This window comes from Pristiophorus japonicus, chromosome 3, assembly GCF_044704955.1.
Source record: "Pristiophorus japonicus isolate sPriJap1 chromosome 3, sPriJap1.hap1, whole genome shotgun sequence".
NCBI classification, from domain to species: Eukaryota; Metazoa; Chordata; class Chondrichthyes; family Pristiophoridae; genus Pristiophorus; species Pristiophorus japonicus.
This window is the reverse complement of record NC_091979.1, coordinates 137,773,717-137,789,683: the sequence shown is the minus strand read 5'-3', so window position 1 is coordinate 137,789,683 and position 15,967 is coordinate 137,773,717. Positions and strand designations below refer to the sequence as shown.

General features: G+C 47.2%; 1 protein-coding gene across 1 annotated transcript; it reads right to left on the bottom strand.

Moving 5' to 3' along the window:
* Positions 1–3,030: 3,030 nt before the first annotated feature.
* LOC139254446 (putative nuclease HARBI1) lies at positions 3,031–7,838 on the bottom strand. The gene is made up of 2 exons (XM_070873667.1): positions 7,678–7,838; positions 3,031–3,832 (listed from the first exon to the last, which is right to left on the bottom strand). Exons 1-2 carry the CDS (start codon positions 7,836–7,838, stop codon positions 3,031–3,033), a joined length of 963 nt encoding a protein of 320 aa, XP_070729768.1.
* Positions 7,839–15,967: the final 8,129 nt, after the last annotated feature.

Here is a 15,967-nt window from a genome sequence, read left to right as displayed (position 1 = left end):
ACCTGTGACAGAGTCTGTGGCTCTCATATTGGACTGTTCAGCCACCAAAGAACTCACTTCAGGAGTGGAAGCAAGTCTTCCTCGATTCTGAGGGACTGCCTATGATGATGATGATGACTCAACATGTGGTAGAATGACACTGACCCGTAAATTGCGATTTCTCCGGCGCTTGCAGATTAGTCAAAATTTCTTTTGACAGATCGTACGAATGCGAAAGTAAAGGGCCTCCGCAGGCGGAGAGTTGGGGGGTCGAAATTCACCTCTGCCCGAAACGGGGCGCACCTACCGCTTTCTGCCGGTCATTACCACCGCAATAGTTGCGGCGGCAATTAGATCGAAATTTAGCATTTTGCTGAAAAAATGGAGCGGAGCACTATTGGTTGGCAGGAATCGACAGTTTGCAGCAGCCTGGATGTGGAATGGTGTTCATCTACTGCTCATTTGCTCCTAATGAGCCAGTTGCTCCCTGACCTTCTTAAAAGGCAGGGTTTGCAGCTAGGCCCTGAGCAGGGAAGGTGTTTGAGTCAAGGACATGGCTAATGCACGAGTAGCAAGGATGGCAACCAAATTTTCCGACACTGACCTGGAGACTCTCATGGAGGCTGTGGAGGGAAGGTGGCGCGTCCTGTACCCCGATACAGGAAGACCAACTCGTGGTTTTTACGAATGCCTGGAGAGAGATTGCTGAGGAGGTCTCGGGGACCTCCATTCATGACCGGACCGCAAACCAATGCCGCAAAAGGCTGAACGACATCGTCCGCCTGATGAAAGTGAGTACATTTTCCTCCAACTCCTGACCTTCCATCTGCGAGCCTCTCCTCATCCTTCTCTTATTTCCCACCTTCACTATATAGTCACTGAAGCAACATTTGATTGTTGAGGCCTGTATATATATGTATGCATTCTTGCAATGGAGGATCCCTTTCAGGTCACAGTTACAGCTGCATGTCAGGGACACACACTTGCTGAGGCTTCATGTCACTGCTACTCAGCAAGCCTTCTTTTTTTGCAGCAAAGGTTGCTCACAGCCAAGTGGAGCAACTGGTGGTGGCGAGGCTGACATACAGCAGCTCACCTATTGGAGGAAAGGGTCCAGACACTAATGGGCCCTCATGTTGCCTTCCTTGTGGCCACCGGTCATGCCGATCCTGCTATGGGCAGCATGGATAAGTGAAGGTTTTCCCTTAATGCCAACTCTCCCTGAAAGCACCAGGCCTACCGTGTGTTTGCTTATGATAATGTGCAAGTTGCAGCCTGCATGCGTCAATGTCCTACCGCCCTCTCACAGCAGTCCTTGTGCCATTTACGTTTGCAGATGAGAGCCCGAGTGTTAGCCGAGGCCAGGGACATAGCGGTGATGCGAGTGGGACAGCAAGCCAGGACGACAGTCTTGAGGGCACTGGGAGCCGAGGCCAGGGAGAGGTTTATGAGGATATTAGGAAGCCAAGCCAGGAAGACAGCATTAAGGGCACTTGCAGCCGTGGCCATGTGGAGGCTGATGAGGACATTGGGAGCTAAAGTCTGAACGAGAGCCAAGAGGGCATTGGCAGCCATGGCTACGCCGGCACCCTAGAGGCCATTGGGAGCGTGAGCCTGGAGGACACCCTGGAGGCCTGGGCATATGTTGGCGCGATGTCGGATGAGATGGAGGAAGAGGGGGATACTGCTGGCAGCACCGTGTCACTTGTGCCAACAGTCACTCGCACCAGCTCAGATACTGGGAGTGTGCGGTGCGATCAGTTAGAGATCGCAGAGGGGTCTGCACTGGGTGTTGCACCAGGGCTGACGAGCTGCTGCATGGTGACAGGCAAAGGGAACCTCAGGTGCCATCTCTCCGGAGGGGTGATTTCACACGCGGGTTCTGCTGAAGAGGACTCAGATGGGCCCATCAATGTTGAGGCTTATGAAAGAAGGGTGGAGGCCATGCATTCACAGATGTTGGGGGCAATGGCAAGGGTGCCTGAGAGCCTGTCGCAAGTGGTCAGGAGTGTGGAGGAGTCTGCCTCTTGCACTGCTGACAGCTCTACACACACCATGGAGCCCATCATTGCCAGTGTGCAGACGATGGTGGACTCCCAGGGAGACCATGCGGATCCAGCTGTGATGCCACGATTCATTGGGGATGAGGCAGCTGCCATTACAGCACAGGCTCAAGTGAACGAGCATATCAGTGCTGCTTTGGAGAGGCTAGCCATGGCTCTGGAAGCTCAGGGCCTTGCAACAGGCCACAAAGTGTCTTACTGCTGTCCACTCTGGTGGCTTTGAGACTATGTCTGCCCTCATGCAGTCTCAGCTGGATGCCGCATGAGACCTGAATGTTGCCATCAGCAGCTGAGGTCCACCACGGTCCACGGGGGAAACTTGCAGTTTCGTGCCACACCACCGACCTGTGCTCCCTTCCCTCGGATTTATGGAGATGGGGATACGCTGCCCCTGGGGAGTGGCGCAAGCTCCTCAGACGAGGATGATGATGTGCTCTCTCAGGATCACACCATTCCTGAGCCCAGACCTGTCACTCCACCATTGCCTAGAAGCATGGACTCACCCGAGCCAAGCCTGACTGAACGCACCAAGGAGGGTTCTGAACAGTCTGCAGCCGACCCTTCCAGGGCCAGAGCTGGTCGAGGGTATCCTAGAAGGACATCTGTAGCTTCTACACCTGAAAGACAGCAGCCTTCCCAGACCCATATGGCAGCCACAGGGGAGACACTGCAGTGTACTACCAGAATCGGCTTGCATAAGACGGGTTATAAGGAGATACACAAGGGTGAGAAATGATTATGTGTATGTTTTTTGCACCTTTATTCTGTTATAAATCTTTATTTTGTGTTCCCATATCTGTGCAGGTGTATCATTTCATTGTGGGCAATGATGTGTGAAAGGGCTCATTGGGATGGCCATGGAGATGCAAAGATGAAGGTTGAAGTGGCCATTAACTCATGGGAAAAAAGCAGCAATGAGATGCCTCTGCACTTCCCTTGCAGGGTTTGGATAGCGACGCCGCCTCCTGGGTGGCCGCTGACCCACATTCTAGTCCTCCTCATCCTCATCCTCCTCCTGCGCCTCCTCCTCATGAGCTACTGCTAGCTCGTCTTCCAATGGCTGGCCCCTCATGATTGCCAGGTTGTGAAGCATGCAGCAGGCAACCACGAATAATGAGATCCACTCAGGCGAGTACTGCAACACTCCTCCTGAGAAATCCAAGCAACGGAACCTCTGCTTAAGTATCCCGATACACTGCTCAATTACGCTCCTGGTGGCTGAATGAGAGTCATTGTAGGCATGCTGCACAGCAGTCCTGGGGTTGCGAAGGGGAGTCAGCATTGCAGGAGTGCACAGTGGGTAGCCCTTGTCACCAAGCAGCCAGCCGCAATTTTGGTTTGGCAGGGAAAGCCCGCCGGGCACACCGGTCTGGCGCAGGATGAAGGCATTGTGGCTGCTGCCAGGAAACTGGGGATCAACTGCCATGATTTTGCGGTGGTGGTCGCACACCAGCTGCACATTGAGGAAATGGACTCCCTTTCGGTTGATGAACATCTCCGCATTGATCTGCCACTCCATCTGCTTCTCCCTGCTCATCGGGAAAGAAGTGTATTTGTCCCTTCTCTTATAGAGAGCATCTGTAATTTGATAGATAGAGTGATGGGCGAAGAAATGAGAAATGTTTGAAATGTCTGCAGTGGCAGATTGGAACGAGCCAGTGACATAGAAATTGAGTGCTATGGTGACTTTGGTTGCGACGCTCAGAGCTATCCTCAGCCTTGTCTGAGGCTGCAGATCTGGCCGCAGGAGATTGCACAGCTCTCTGACGATGTCCTTCCTGAATCTGAGCCTGCAGAGACACTGGTCATCCGTTAGGTCAATGAAGGAAAACTGCTGCCTGTAGACCCTTGCCTGATAGGGCCTTCTTCCCCCAATTCTATGCGCAGCTCCTCCTATGCAGCTGGCTCATTTCCTTCTACCTTTTGCTCTTCATCCTTCTTGGCCTATGCAGCCTGCCACTGGCAAGCATCTGCCTCCTGCACATCCTGCCTTCTTTCTATCTTGCCCACTATCTGGTTTGGGGATCAGTGTAGCTGATCTTCCTCCTCATGCCAGGTCCTCCCTGGGCAAACCCTCTGCGTTGAGATCTGTCGCCATGGAATCTTGGCCTTTATTGCAAAGGGGATGGAGTATAAAAACAAGGAAGTCTTGCTACAGTTGCACAGGAGTCAGATGCTTGCCAGCAGCAGGCTACGTGGGCCAAGAAGCATGAAGAGCATGAGGGAGAAGGGAATGAGGCCACACCTGGAATACTGTGTGCATTTTTGGTTTCCATTATTACGAAAGGATATACTTGCTTTGGAGGCAGTTCAGAGAAGGTTCACTAGGTTGATTCTGGAGATGAGGGGGTTGACTTATGAGGGAAGGCTGAGAAGGTTGGGCCTCTACTCATTGGAATTCAGAAGAATGAGAGGTGATCTTATCGAGACGTATAATATGATGAGGGGGCTTGACAAGGTGGATGCAGAGAGGATGTTTCCACTGATAGGAGAGACTAGAACTAGAGGGCATGCTCTTGGAATAAGGGGCCGCCCATTTAAAACTGAGATGAGGAGAAATTTCTTCTCTCAGAGGGTTGTAAATCTGTGGAATTTGCTGCCTCAGAGAGCTGTGGAAGCTGGGACATTAAATAAATCTAAGACAGAAATAGACAGTTTCTTAAACGATAAGGGGTTATGGGGAGTGGGCAGGGAAGGGGAGCTGAGTCCATGATCAGATCAACCATGATCTTATTGAATGGCGGAGCAGGCTCAAGGGGCCGTATGGCCTACTCCTGCTCCTACTTCTAATGTTCTTATTTCCAGGCCCTTCTCTATGTTGGACATCCATGTCTGCTGCCTCCCTTGCCTGCTGCCTCTGGAGCCATTTCAGATGACGCCGCCTTCTCCTGTGTGCCTCCCTGTTGTGCACAATGTGCAGGAGGCATTGTGCTGCCAGCATTGAACCCATTTCCTCTACAAGCTCAACCTTTACAATGAGGCCTCTGTGGAGTACAGATTGAGGCCCCCAGCCCACTAACATTCAATGTTGCTATGAAAAGTGCAAGTCAGAAAGTTTGGAGAAAAAAATGGAGATGGCTGCAACATGCCTTTGAAGTCCGCTGGCAGTCTTGAGCCGGCAGAGTGAGCCGCCACAGTGCACCGACACAAAAAACTGTCGGGGTCACCGACAGACAGCCGGTTGACTTTTAAAAATGAATTTCGCTTCCGGGGCGGAGAGGCTGCAGTGCGTGCTCTGATGATGTCTTTAATGACGCATCTGCAGGAGCGGGTGGAAGTGGGGGGAACGGGCTGGATTTCAACACCGCTGCAAAAAAACAGGAGGAGAATTTTGCTGTTGGTGGCTATTCTACCACAAAATGGTGGCCACACCACCTTGGCAGTAATAGGCTTTAATGGGAGGCTGAATTTCGGCCCCTTGGGCTATTTGCCCAACTCCTGCCCAGCAAATGTCCTTTAAACTTTTATCAGCATAAGAGTTTTAAAAGATAGAAAAAATAAATTTTGTTATTAATTTTTACATTAAAAATCCTGTCCATTAAGTAAGTTTATTTTTAACTCCATTAAAACCTATAAATAAAATTTCAAAAAATTATTATTTTTGTAAAACCTTTAATTTAATTCAATTTCTGTTAATTTTAAATAAGTGAAGTGTTTTTTTCAATGTAAAGTGTTTTCTTTGTTTTTGGGGGTATTCACAGTCGTAGCTCCATACAACAAGACTGTGGAATTAAATAAAAATCAAGGGCATGGCTTATTCAAATGAACTTTTTTGACAGGTCTTGTGGGCAGTACTATTTTCCAAACAAAGCCACAGGGCAGCTGGTTCCTGGGTGGTGTGACATCATGCACTGCCCAGGACTCTACCGGTTCAAAATGGAATTCCCCGTGTGCGCGGGGGCTGCAGGTGCGCATCGTATTCGGAGGTCGGGGGCTTGCGTCCGCGGGAAGCCTCCGACTGCAATTTTTGGCTTATTTTTTATGATAAACCTATTTTCAGTTGTTTTAACCAAACCACCACATTACCATTTTTAAATATATGAAGGATATCTTTTTAAAGCAAAATTTAAAAAAAAAACGTTTTAAAACGGTGCCCAATTGAGCTGGTTCATGGTGGATTCTGCATTCGACGATATGCAAATGAGTTTGAATGGAAAGTCAGGGTAAAAAAAATACTTTGCAAAACGAGAATTTTGCAACGGAATCAGAAATTAGGCCAAAGCGGAATCTCTCCCCATTATGTTTCCCCATATTCGTGGGGAGTGTTTTTTGACAACCAAAATACCTTCAAACTGCCCTTCTACATTCTAACCTCCTGAGTCTGCCAAACTCTTGCCTTTGCAGCCTGTCAGTGAGTACGTCGGTCTATCACCGTGCTCACAACCTGAGGAACAGCCTATGCCAGACCACCCTGCACATTTTCTGGGATTCAAGACCTTCCAGCTCATTGGGTGTGAGGTGCTTATCGATTGTGGAGACATGCTAACCAATTGCATGTTATTTTTGGTTCCAGTTGGTAACAGCCTCAATGCCTAACCAATGATCATTTTACTCATCTTTTTTCTCAATGCAATTGACTTTTTTTTTAAACAAAAAGCGTATGTGTATACATTTTGCTTTAAAAGCCCAAAATTTAAATTCAACTCCAATCCAAATCCTTTTTGTGGAATAATGTGTCAAATTTATCTGTTTTGTCTTGTAACAGTGCTGTGAAGTGCCTTGGGACATTTTACTATGTTAAAGGCACTATATAAATAAAAGTTATTATTATTATAATGGTCAAAATGCCAGAAACATGATACAGTGTTCAGTTCCATTTGCAATTGCTCAGAAAATAAACTCCAACAAGCGAGAGTCAACCATCTCCCCATGATATTCAATGGCATTACCATCGCTGAATCTCCTACCAGCAACATCCATTGACCAGAAACGTAACTGGACCAGCCACATAAATATTGTGGCAACAAGAACGGGTCAGAGGCTGGGTATTCTGCGGCGAGTGTCTCACCTCCTGACTCACCAAAACCTTTCCACCATCTACAAGGCACAAGTCAGGAGTGCGATGGAATAATCTCCACTTGCCTAGATGAATGCAGCTCCAACAAAACTCAAGAAGCTCAACATCTTTCAAGACAAAGCAGCCCGCTTGATTGGCCCCCCCATCCACCACCTTAAACATTCACTCCCTCCACCACTGGCACACTGTGGCTGCAGTGTGTACCATCTGCAAGATGCACTGCAGCAACTTGCCAAGGCATCTTCGGCAGCACCTCCCAAACCCATGAGCTCTACCACCTAGAAGGACAAGGGCAGCAGGCGCATGGGAACACCATCACCTGCAAGTTCCCCTGCAAGTTATACACCAGCCTGACTTGGAAATATATCGCCGTCACTCGGTCAAAATCCTGGAGCTCCCGCTCTAACAGCACTGTGAGAGTACCTTCACCACACGGACTGCAGCGGTTCAAGAAGGGATAGGCACTAAATGCTGGCCTCACCAACGACACCCACATCCTGTGAACAAATAAAAAAAAGATACATTCCCTGAATGTTCAGCTGAGAACCTTTGATTTGAGGCTGAGGCACTTTTTATACTGCAGCTTCCTTTGAAAGCCTTGGGGCCGAAATTACCCACCGCCTGAAATCAGTCACACCGACCGTTTCCGATGTGTTGCGTCCACCCCAATGAATCGCCGTCAATCGGGAGAAATTCAGCACTTCGTGATTTGTTTTTGAAGCGGGGCTGGAAGTGGACTCATCATCGGGGTGGAAGTGGGGGCTGGTGGGAATAGCCATCACTAGCGGGGCTGAAGTGGGGCCGGGGCGGAGTGGCCGACGCTGCAGGTCATCAGCGCCACACTGATTACATCATCGCGCTACCGCATCACAACGTCTCTCCCCATCAGTTAAAGGGGAGGGCTGCTGTGACTCTGCGACCACTTTAGTGGCAAACACTGGGCCACCAGGGAGGGTTTCGTTCAGACCAGCGGGCAAAATTTTCGGCCCGACATGGCAGTCGGCCGACAAAAAAAAAATAACATGGCGCGCCGGCAGCGCCATTTCCACTTTACGGGCGGCCGCACCGTCAAGCTGCAGAAAGGATACCGACAGCAAAAGCTATCAGTGGCACCGACCGGCGGCAGCGTCGCTCCTGTAGGGCAATTTCGGGAAGGGGTCGCCGCCGGTCGGTAAGGAGTCGGCGCATGCACCCTACGGGAGGAAAGCGGGCGGAGCGGTCCCCTACACCGCTCCAAACCTGAGGAAGGGCAATTTTTTAAATGGCGGCCCCTCCACGCAGACTCGGTTGGCACAGTAAATGCTGTGACAGGAAACTAATGATTTGGCAAATTGATAGAGCAGCATTACACTCAAATCAGCAGTTTGATGGCTGTGAAGTTGAGTTGGTGTTGCAGGAGATGACAGCCAGGAGGTGGTGGGGGCCTGTTTACCTTTCCAAGAACACCATTGTTATGTCTTTAGATGCTTTGATAATGACTCCACGAGGCAAAGTATTGTACTTGAACTGTAGTGACCTTAGTCCATTTAATATAACTGCAGAGTGAGGATACCACCTGGTGGACTCCCTTTTATACCTTTGTACCTGTGGTGTACAGGTGACCCCTGGGCCTCCACCAGTTGCACCCTCTGGTGGTGCCAGCATAGTTTATACAGTGTGAACCTTGTTGATGGTACCTCTGGTAAACAAGTCTCAATTTTATGCAACTACACAGTGACTACATAGAGAGTATATCTATAGTATACATATATAACATAACTCTCCCTCAAGTCTTTTGTGCCGATTACCTTTGCACTATGTGCTCTGGCTTAGCTCTCCCCAGACTTAAGTGCCAATAGCCCTTGCACCTTGGCTGTGCTTTGGCTTGGCTCTCTCCCTGTTAAGTCCTTATTGCCACAACGTTGGGTAGTGGTTGCCAGTTGGGATGGCTTGATGATGCAGTGGGGCTTCAGTGGGTTCTGGGTGTGATCCATGTGTGTGTCCATGGCTACATACATCTATTTTCCCCCCATGCTCATCACATTCATATACATTCAAGTCCAGAAAAGGAAATTTGCATTTACATTTTTGCATTTGTGGTACAGTTGTGAGGCAAGTACATTTGACTGGTGAGATACATTGATGGTAAACCTTTGGGATCAGTGCTGGGGTCAGCACCGGTGCGTGAGGACAAGCTAGTTCCAGAGCTGCTGGATGGTGTCCAGGTGGCGGCGTGTTGCCCAGTGCTGGCAGTGGGAACCTGGTTGGCTCAAGTTGCCTGCTCTCAGGGCCTTTGCTGTTGCTCCTAGCATCGGGCAGGTTCACAGGGAACTGCTAACTCGCTTGCCTGGGCGTTATTTGGTTTGGGATCCTGGCTGGTCCCGGTCCCAATTAGGAGAACCGTTGCGGGTGACCCTTCGTTCCCGGGTGTAGCCTTGATGGCGATGGGGTCTGGGGGCTGCGCCTTAGCACAGTTTACTCTTTCATGCTCGTGGCGGTTGGTGCCATTGGGTGCCTGAGAGGTGGAGCCGACCAGAGGCACGGTATCGATACCGGTGCCGTTACCCTCCTGAGATCACTTGCTCTGCAGCTTGTCTATTTTAGCTGCTGGTCGCCACATTCCGTGGTGCATCGCTTTGATCCCGGGGCACAGGCTACAGCATCGGGTTGCCCGCTGGACCTGTGTGCTTCCAATGGGTGTTTGCCCACTACATTATCAGAAGACAGTTGAAATCTTGCATCGCACAACGTTTCATTGCTTATTGTAGATAAACTGTAGCTCCGATCACAATCGCCTGACTTTTCTTTGCTTATTACATGTATAAAACTCTGATCATCAATTCCAAGCTTTACATTTAGCTCACAGTTGTTATTACATTGAGTGAGAATGTGGGACTGTCCCTTTAAGAGTGGTGAGTTGCAGGCCTCCTTTAAGAGAGCTTTGCTATCTTTACCCCAATCCTCTTCTTCGCTTGGTACCACGTGTTGCTACATCAGCGCTGCACCTCGTGGTCTGGCCGCCCCATCTTTTCCTTCAACGCTTCACCTCATGGTTTGGGCGCCATCTTTCTTCCATGCACGATGTCGGCTGGTGTGATCCTCTTCTCCCCGGGTTCTGCCATCGAAGCTGCGAAGTCACCTTTGCATTCCGATTTTCTTCCTCTGGAGTCCTGCCACTGGAGCCTGGAAGGTGCATTCAGGTCGTCTCAGCTAAGCGGTCTGTGCCTCGGGTGCTGTGCTGGTCTGCTCTCTGGTGCCAGATCCAACCTCAGGTGGGAGCTTGCTTTGCCTCTGAGCACGGGGGACATCAATCGCTGGAGGGATGAAATCTTCCCAGCTCCAATGGATCTTCTCCATCCACCTTCTGCCGTGTAGCGTTGGTCCATCACCTGCAACAATCCACAGTGGTAACTTGTGCACCGCGCCATCATGGATTACCTTAACATTTGCACTACCAGCTACTGGGATAAGTTCATTGGTGTAGGTGAGCAGCTTTGCTTGAACCGGGACCAACTTGGATCATTCAGTTTGAATGTCCCATAGCCTCTCAAAGGCTGCTTGATTCATTACTGACTGGCTCGCCCCAGTGTCCACCTCCATGAAGACTGGAGCGCCCTTTATCTCGACTTCCATTCTCAACGGGGAACATTCTGTGGTGCAGGTAAACATTCCATACACCTCATCGTGGGGCTGAGCTGCCTCTCTGATCACCTCTTCATAATCCGCGCTGGATTCATGGACCTCTGCAGATTCTTCATCAACACAGTGACTCCTATTTTCCACATTCGCTGGAGGTGGCCCTTTGTGCTGCATCCGTTGCACACATAGTCCTTAAAACGACACTGGTGAGCCCGGTGATTTCCTCCGCAACGCCAGCATGGTGCTAACCAATTAGCCCCCTCGGTGGACTTAGAGTTAAGGAACTCGGGGACCTGTTCTCTCTCCCCTGAGGAGATTCACGTTCTACAGTCCTGCCTCTAAAACACGCCACTCTGTGTACCGTACTTGCCGGGTTTGAGTCCTGAGGATGAGTCTTCCACCGAGAGCAGGGTCGAGGTCATGAATGCCTCGTTCATGGTGATGGCCTTCTGCAATGTGACTGTGGTATCCACAGATAGTAGCCTGTGAAGAAGGTCCTTGTGGCTGGTTCCGATGACAAAGATATCCCGCAGCGCTTCGGTGATGTGTTCATCGAAATCACACGGTGCCGCCAGCCTCCTGAGGTCTGCAGCATATTTCGCCATTTCCTGGCCTTCGGGCCGTCGGTGGATGTAAAACCGGTGTCTGGCTGTGAGGATGCTCTCTTTGAGCTTGAGTTATTCTTGGATCAGCGTTACAAGGTCCTCGTATATCTTGGTCGTTGTCTTCGCTGGTGCCAGCAAGTCCCTGACGAGGCCACAGACAATGGGCCCACAACTGGTGAGCAGGATAGCTCTGCGCTTATCAGCCAGCCTGGCCGGATCACCGCCTGCCAGGTCGTTTGCTGTGAAGAAATGGTGGAGCCTCTCCACAAAGGCGGTCCAATCATCCCTATTGGCGAACTGCTGCAACGTACCAAGGGTAGCGATTTTCGCGTGAAAGTCCGTAATCTCGTCGCCAAATGTTATGTCTTTAGATGCTCTGAAAATGACTCCACAAGATAAAGTATTGTACTTGAACTGTAGTGACTTTAGTCCATTTAATATAACTCCAGAGTGAGAATACCACCTGGTGGACTCCCTTTTATACCTGGGTACCTGTAGTGTACAGGTGACCCCTGGGCCTCCACCAGTTGCACCTTCTGGTGGTGCCAGCATAGAGTATACAGTGTGAACGTTGTTGATGGTACCTCCGGTAAACAAGTCTCAATCTTATGCAACTATACAGTGACTACACAGAGAGTATATCTATCGTATACATACATAACAACTTTCATGTAGTGCAGTATTGCAGATGCCTGGAAGGAGGTGGTGACAGTGAACCTGCTCTCACTGCCAATGCTAATCCCTCATTGCCCATTTGCTACAGGTGTCCTTGTAGCAGGTGACACAGTTATGTCACAGTAGGTGTGCCTTTGCCTGTAAATGTGAGGTGTGATTGTAGTCCAAGGGAGACATGAGCATCTTATGGCCTAGCTGGTATCCCGTTGATGCTTTGCTTCAGTCAAAAATCTAAGTAAGGGGATTCCCATAGAGCAACCCATTATTCCAATATTGTGAATGTTCCATTGGAACAATGCCTTCTGAATAAATTGGCACTAATCAGAGAAAAAAGAAGCAAAAACTCAATCACAATCTGTTAAACACAGAATTGTAATCAATGTGTGCTTGCAGTTATGTCCAGAATATTGCTTTCTATTGTTATTATTTTTTAGCTTTAACTGTCCCAGGAAATATTGCACAATGCTTTTAAAAAGCCGATGTTTTCTGGAAATGGTCATTTACGGATGTGATCAGAAAAACAAAATTTAGTTTCGACCAGACCAAATGGTTACCTTAAAAGTAAAACAAATCAATTTAAGCCAAATATCCTGAGTTACAGTACCATTGTATTCCCAATTATGTGGGTAGAGATGGTATCAGAGTTACACTATTTACATTTGTACAAGTTGGATCTCCAAGCTTTCAGACTCTGGTATGCAGTCAGCGCATAATAATATAGCTTTTGTTTGAATAATAGAGTCTGCTTCTACTTGTGATCTTTCCAATTCAGATAATTATGCTTGTTCAGGAATCTTGTGTCAAAAAAAAAGAACTTGCATTTATATAGTTCCTTCACTACCTCAGAACATCCCAAACCACATTACAGTCAATTAAGTACTTTTGAAGTGTCGTCACTGTTGCAATGCCAACATTTTAGACACTGGTTGAGAATTTTTAAAATCTGTTTTAGGCTGAAGAAATAACATTAACTATTGGCCAAGCATTTGACTTGGCTTACAAGAAGTTTCTGGAAACAGGAGGAAAAGACGTTGAGACAAGAAAACAGATTGCCAGTTTACAGAAACGAGTGAGTTTGAAATAGTTATGTTAGCAAATTTAATGCACTGAAAAAATACCACTTTGAATTGATAGATCCAAATTAATATTCATTGTTCACCGTGGACAGCTTCCAATAGTATTTTTCTCAAAACTTTTGAACATAGATACAAATTAATTTACTACAAAATTACAATGTTGTTTATGTCTACATAATATGTAAGGAATATTATGGTGCTATCTAACCAATCTTGTACACTAACATAAATCAATTATTTGAAAAAAGATATTGTGTTTTACCAAGCTTCAGAAGTAGTTGTCTGTGAAACTGCTTCTGTGACTGATGTAGAAAATCAGGCAGGCTACTCTTTATTAATACATTTGCGATTTGTCTACAAGTGATAATTGTGGGCACCTGTGCTAAATGTAACAATGGCTTTGCATCCATTTCATGAATTGCTATCCATAATTCAAGTTTAAAAGTCAAGGGTTATGATTATATTTTGCATTCCTTCAGATGCTGTCCTGAGAAGGACCAGCTGCAGATTGTATTTCCAAATCTGGTCCTGCTGCTGCAAATCAGTATCACAAGCATTCATGGACCTGACAAGTTGTCTCACTGGAACTGGATTACTGGTTCATCATGTGAAGCCCTGCCTACCAGATCACCATGGTTCAGTGGATTCTCATTTGGGCTTCTGATCAGTTGATGATAGTCTGAATCGATTGTATCAGAGCTGCAAATACCCTATCTACTCCAGTCTGAATGCCTGCACCCAAGGCATCCATGGCAGAATTTTGAGCTTTCTTTTGGGCCTGAAGGATCTGGAATGCTAATTTCAAACATTCTTGGATTTTTGTAATTTTCCACAACAAAATTACCATGCCTACACAGTGCACTGCTGCTTGTGGCCCCGATTACCTCGTATTTTAAATTGTCCCTTTTTTAATGATCGATGTGTGGATGTATTATTAGTCTGGTCCTTTTTGTTGGAATTCAGGATTCTAAATAAGGTTCAGAGGCTAAAGTGAGTTTCCACAACATTTTGTTAAATAATGCAGTAGAAGTTTATAAATACACAAGCACTACGTCTAGTTATGTATAAATGGAATATCCATTGGGAATATCCAAAAACTAAGGATTGCCTTCTTCTGAGCTCTTCACCGAGCTGCTGTATCTTACATGCTTCACGTACTTATAATGGGCCTGACATTCCAGCTTCACCAGGTCCGTACGGAGTGGGTACAGACCCAGGGAGGCATCGCAAAAGCCGGTTTTCGGCAGGCAATGCGCATGTGTCGAAAACCAGCTTTTCCAATCTGTCAGGTTCTAACCTGACAGATCCAACGCATCCCTGCATTCAGGACATTTGCATGGGCAAGATTGCGATATTTTCCCATCTCTTCCCAGTGAATGTCCATAAAACTCTTGCACCTGGTAAAAGTCGGCACGTAGCCTACATTTACCAGCGTAAGAGTTTTAAAACATATAAAAATAAATTTAAAATAAAATTTTAAAACTCATTTTTATGTTAAAAACCCTGCCCACTAAGGTAAGTTTATTTTAAACCCTAATTACAAAACTTAAAAAAATATTTTTTTTTCTAACACATTTATTAACTTTAATTTAAATATGTGGGGTGTTTTTTTTTAATTTGTGTTTTGATGTTTGGGATGGGGAGGGTTCTCATTCATAATAATGAGAACTCCTACTTACGGAGTTCCCATTATTATGAATGAGAAAATACTTTACCTTGATTGGGTGTCCAGGCCCACGTGACTCCAACTCCAGCTCGACGTCCATTCAGACATGCATGCACTCTGATGCACATGCAGAAGAGGCCTAAAACCTCACTCGCTGGTGGGCGCCCGAGCGAAAGGTAAGTGCGCATCCTTTCTCTTCTTTTCAGGCGACCGCCCGCGGGAAGCCCAGAACCGGGATTTCAGAGCCAATAAAACACTAGCCTTTTCATTAACATTGATTATCACGACCCGGCTTACTCTCTCATGCATGTTTAGTCTCCTCCTTTCCAAAACCAGACAATTCTAGTTCTAAAATCTGTTTTGTGCACGTGAAAATGGTTTAAATTGTAAAACTTCTAAGACCGTAGTCATGCAGTTTCAAAAATAAAGTTGTTTTACAGATTCAGGAGTTGGAAACTGAGAATATCGAATTGAAAAGGAAAGTTCAGGAGATGGAAATTAATCTCCAGGTCACTCACGATCCATCATCACCAGTAAGTACACAAAATATGGTTGCTTCACCATTTTCCTTTCAATCTGAAATTAAGGAATATTTGGGTGTAGAAATTGTATTACAGAATAAAGGCGTTCATTCAAATGGAAAAATCTTCATTCCAGTGGATTTACACATCACAAATGTTTTTCAAAACCTGCAATGTTTTCCAAAACCTGGGTAAACATAGAAACATAGAAAATAGGTGCAGGAGTAGGCCATTTGGCCCTTCGAGCCTGCAACACCATTCAATAAGATCATGGCTGATCATTCCCTCAGTACCCCTTTCCTGCTTTCTCTCCATATCCCTTGATCCCCTTATAGCCGTAAGGGCCATATCTAACTCCCTCTTGAATATATCCAATGAACTGGCATCAACAACTCTGAGGTAGGGAATTCCACAGGTTAACAACTCTCTGAGTGAAGAAGTTTCTCCTCATCTCAGTCCTAAATGGCTTATCCCTTATCCTTAGACTGTGTCCCCTGGTTCTGGACTTCCCCAACATCAAAAACATTCTTCCTGCCTCTAACCTGTCCAGTCCTGTCAGAATTTTATATGTTTCTATGAGATCCCCTCTCATCCTTCTAAACTCCAGTGAATACAGGCCCAATCCATCCAGTCTCTCCTCATATGTCAGTCTTGCCATCCTGGGAATCAGTCTGGTGAAACTTCGTTGCACTCCCTCAATAGCAAGAATGTCCTTCCTCAGATTAGGAGACTAAAACTGAATACAAT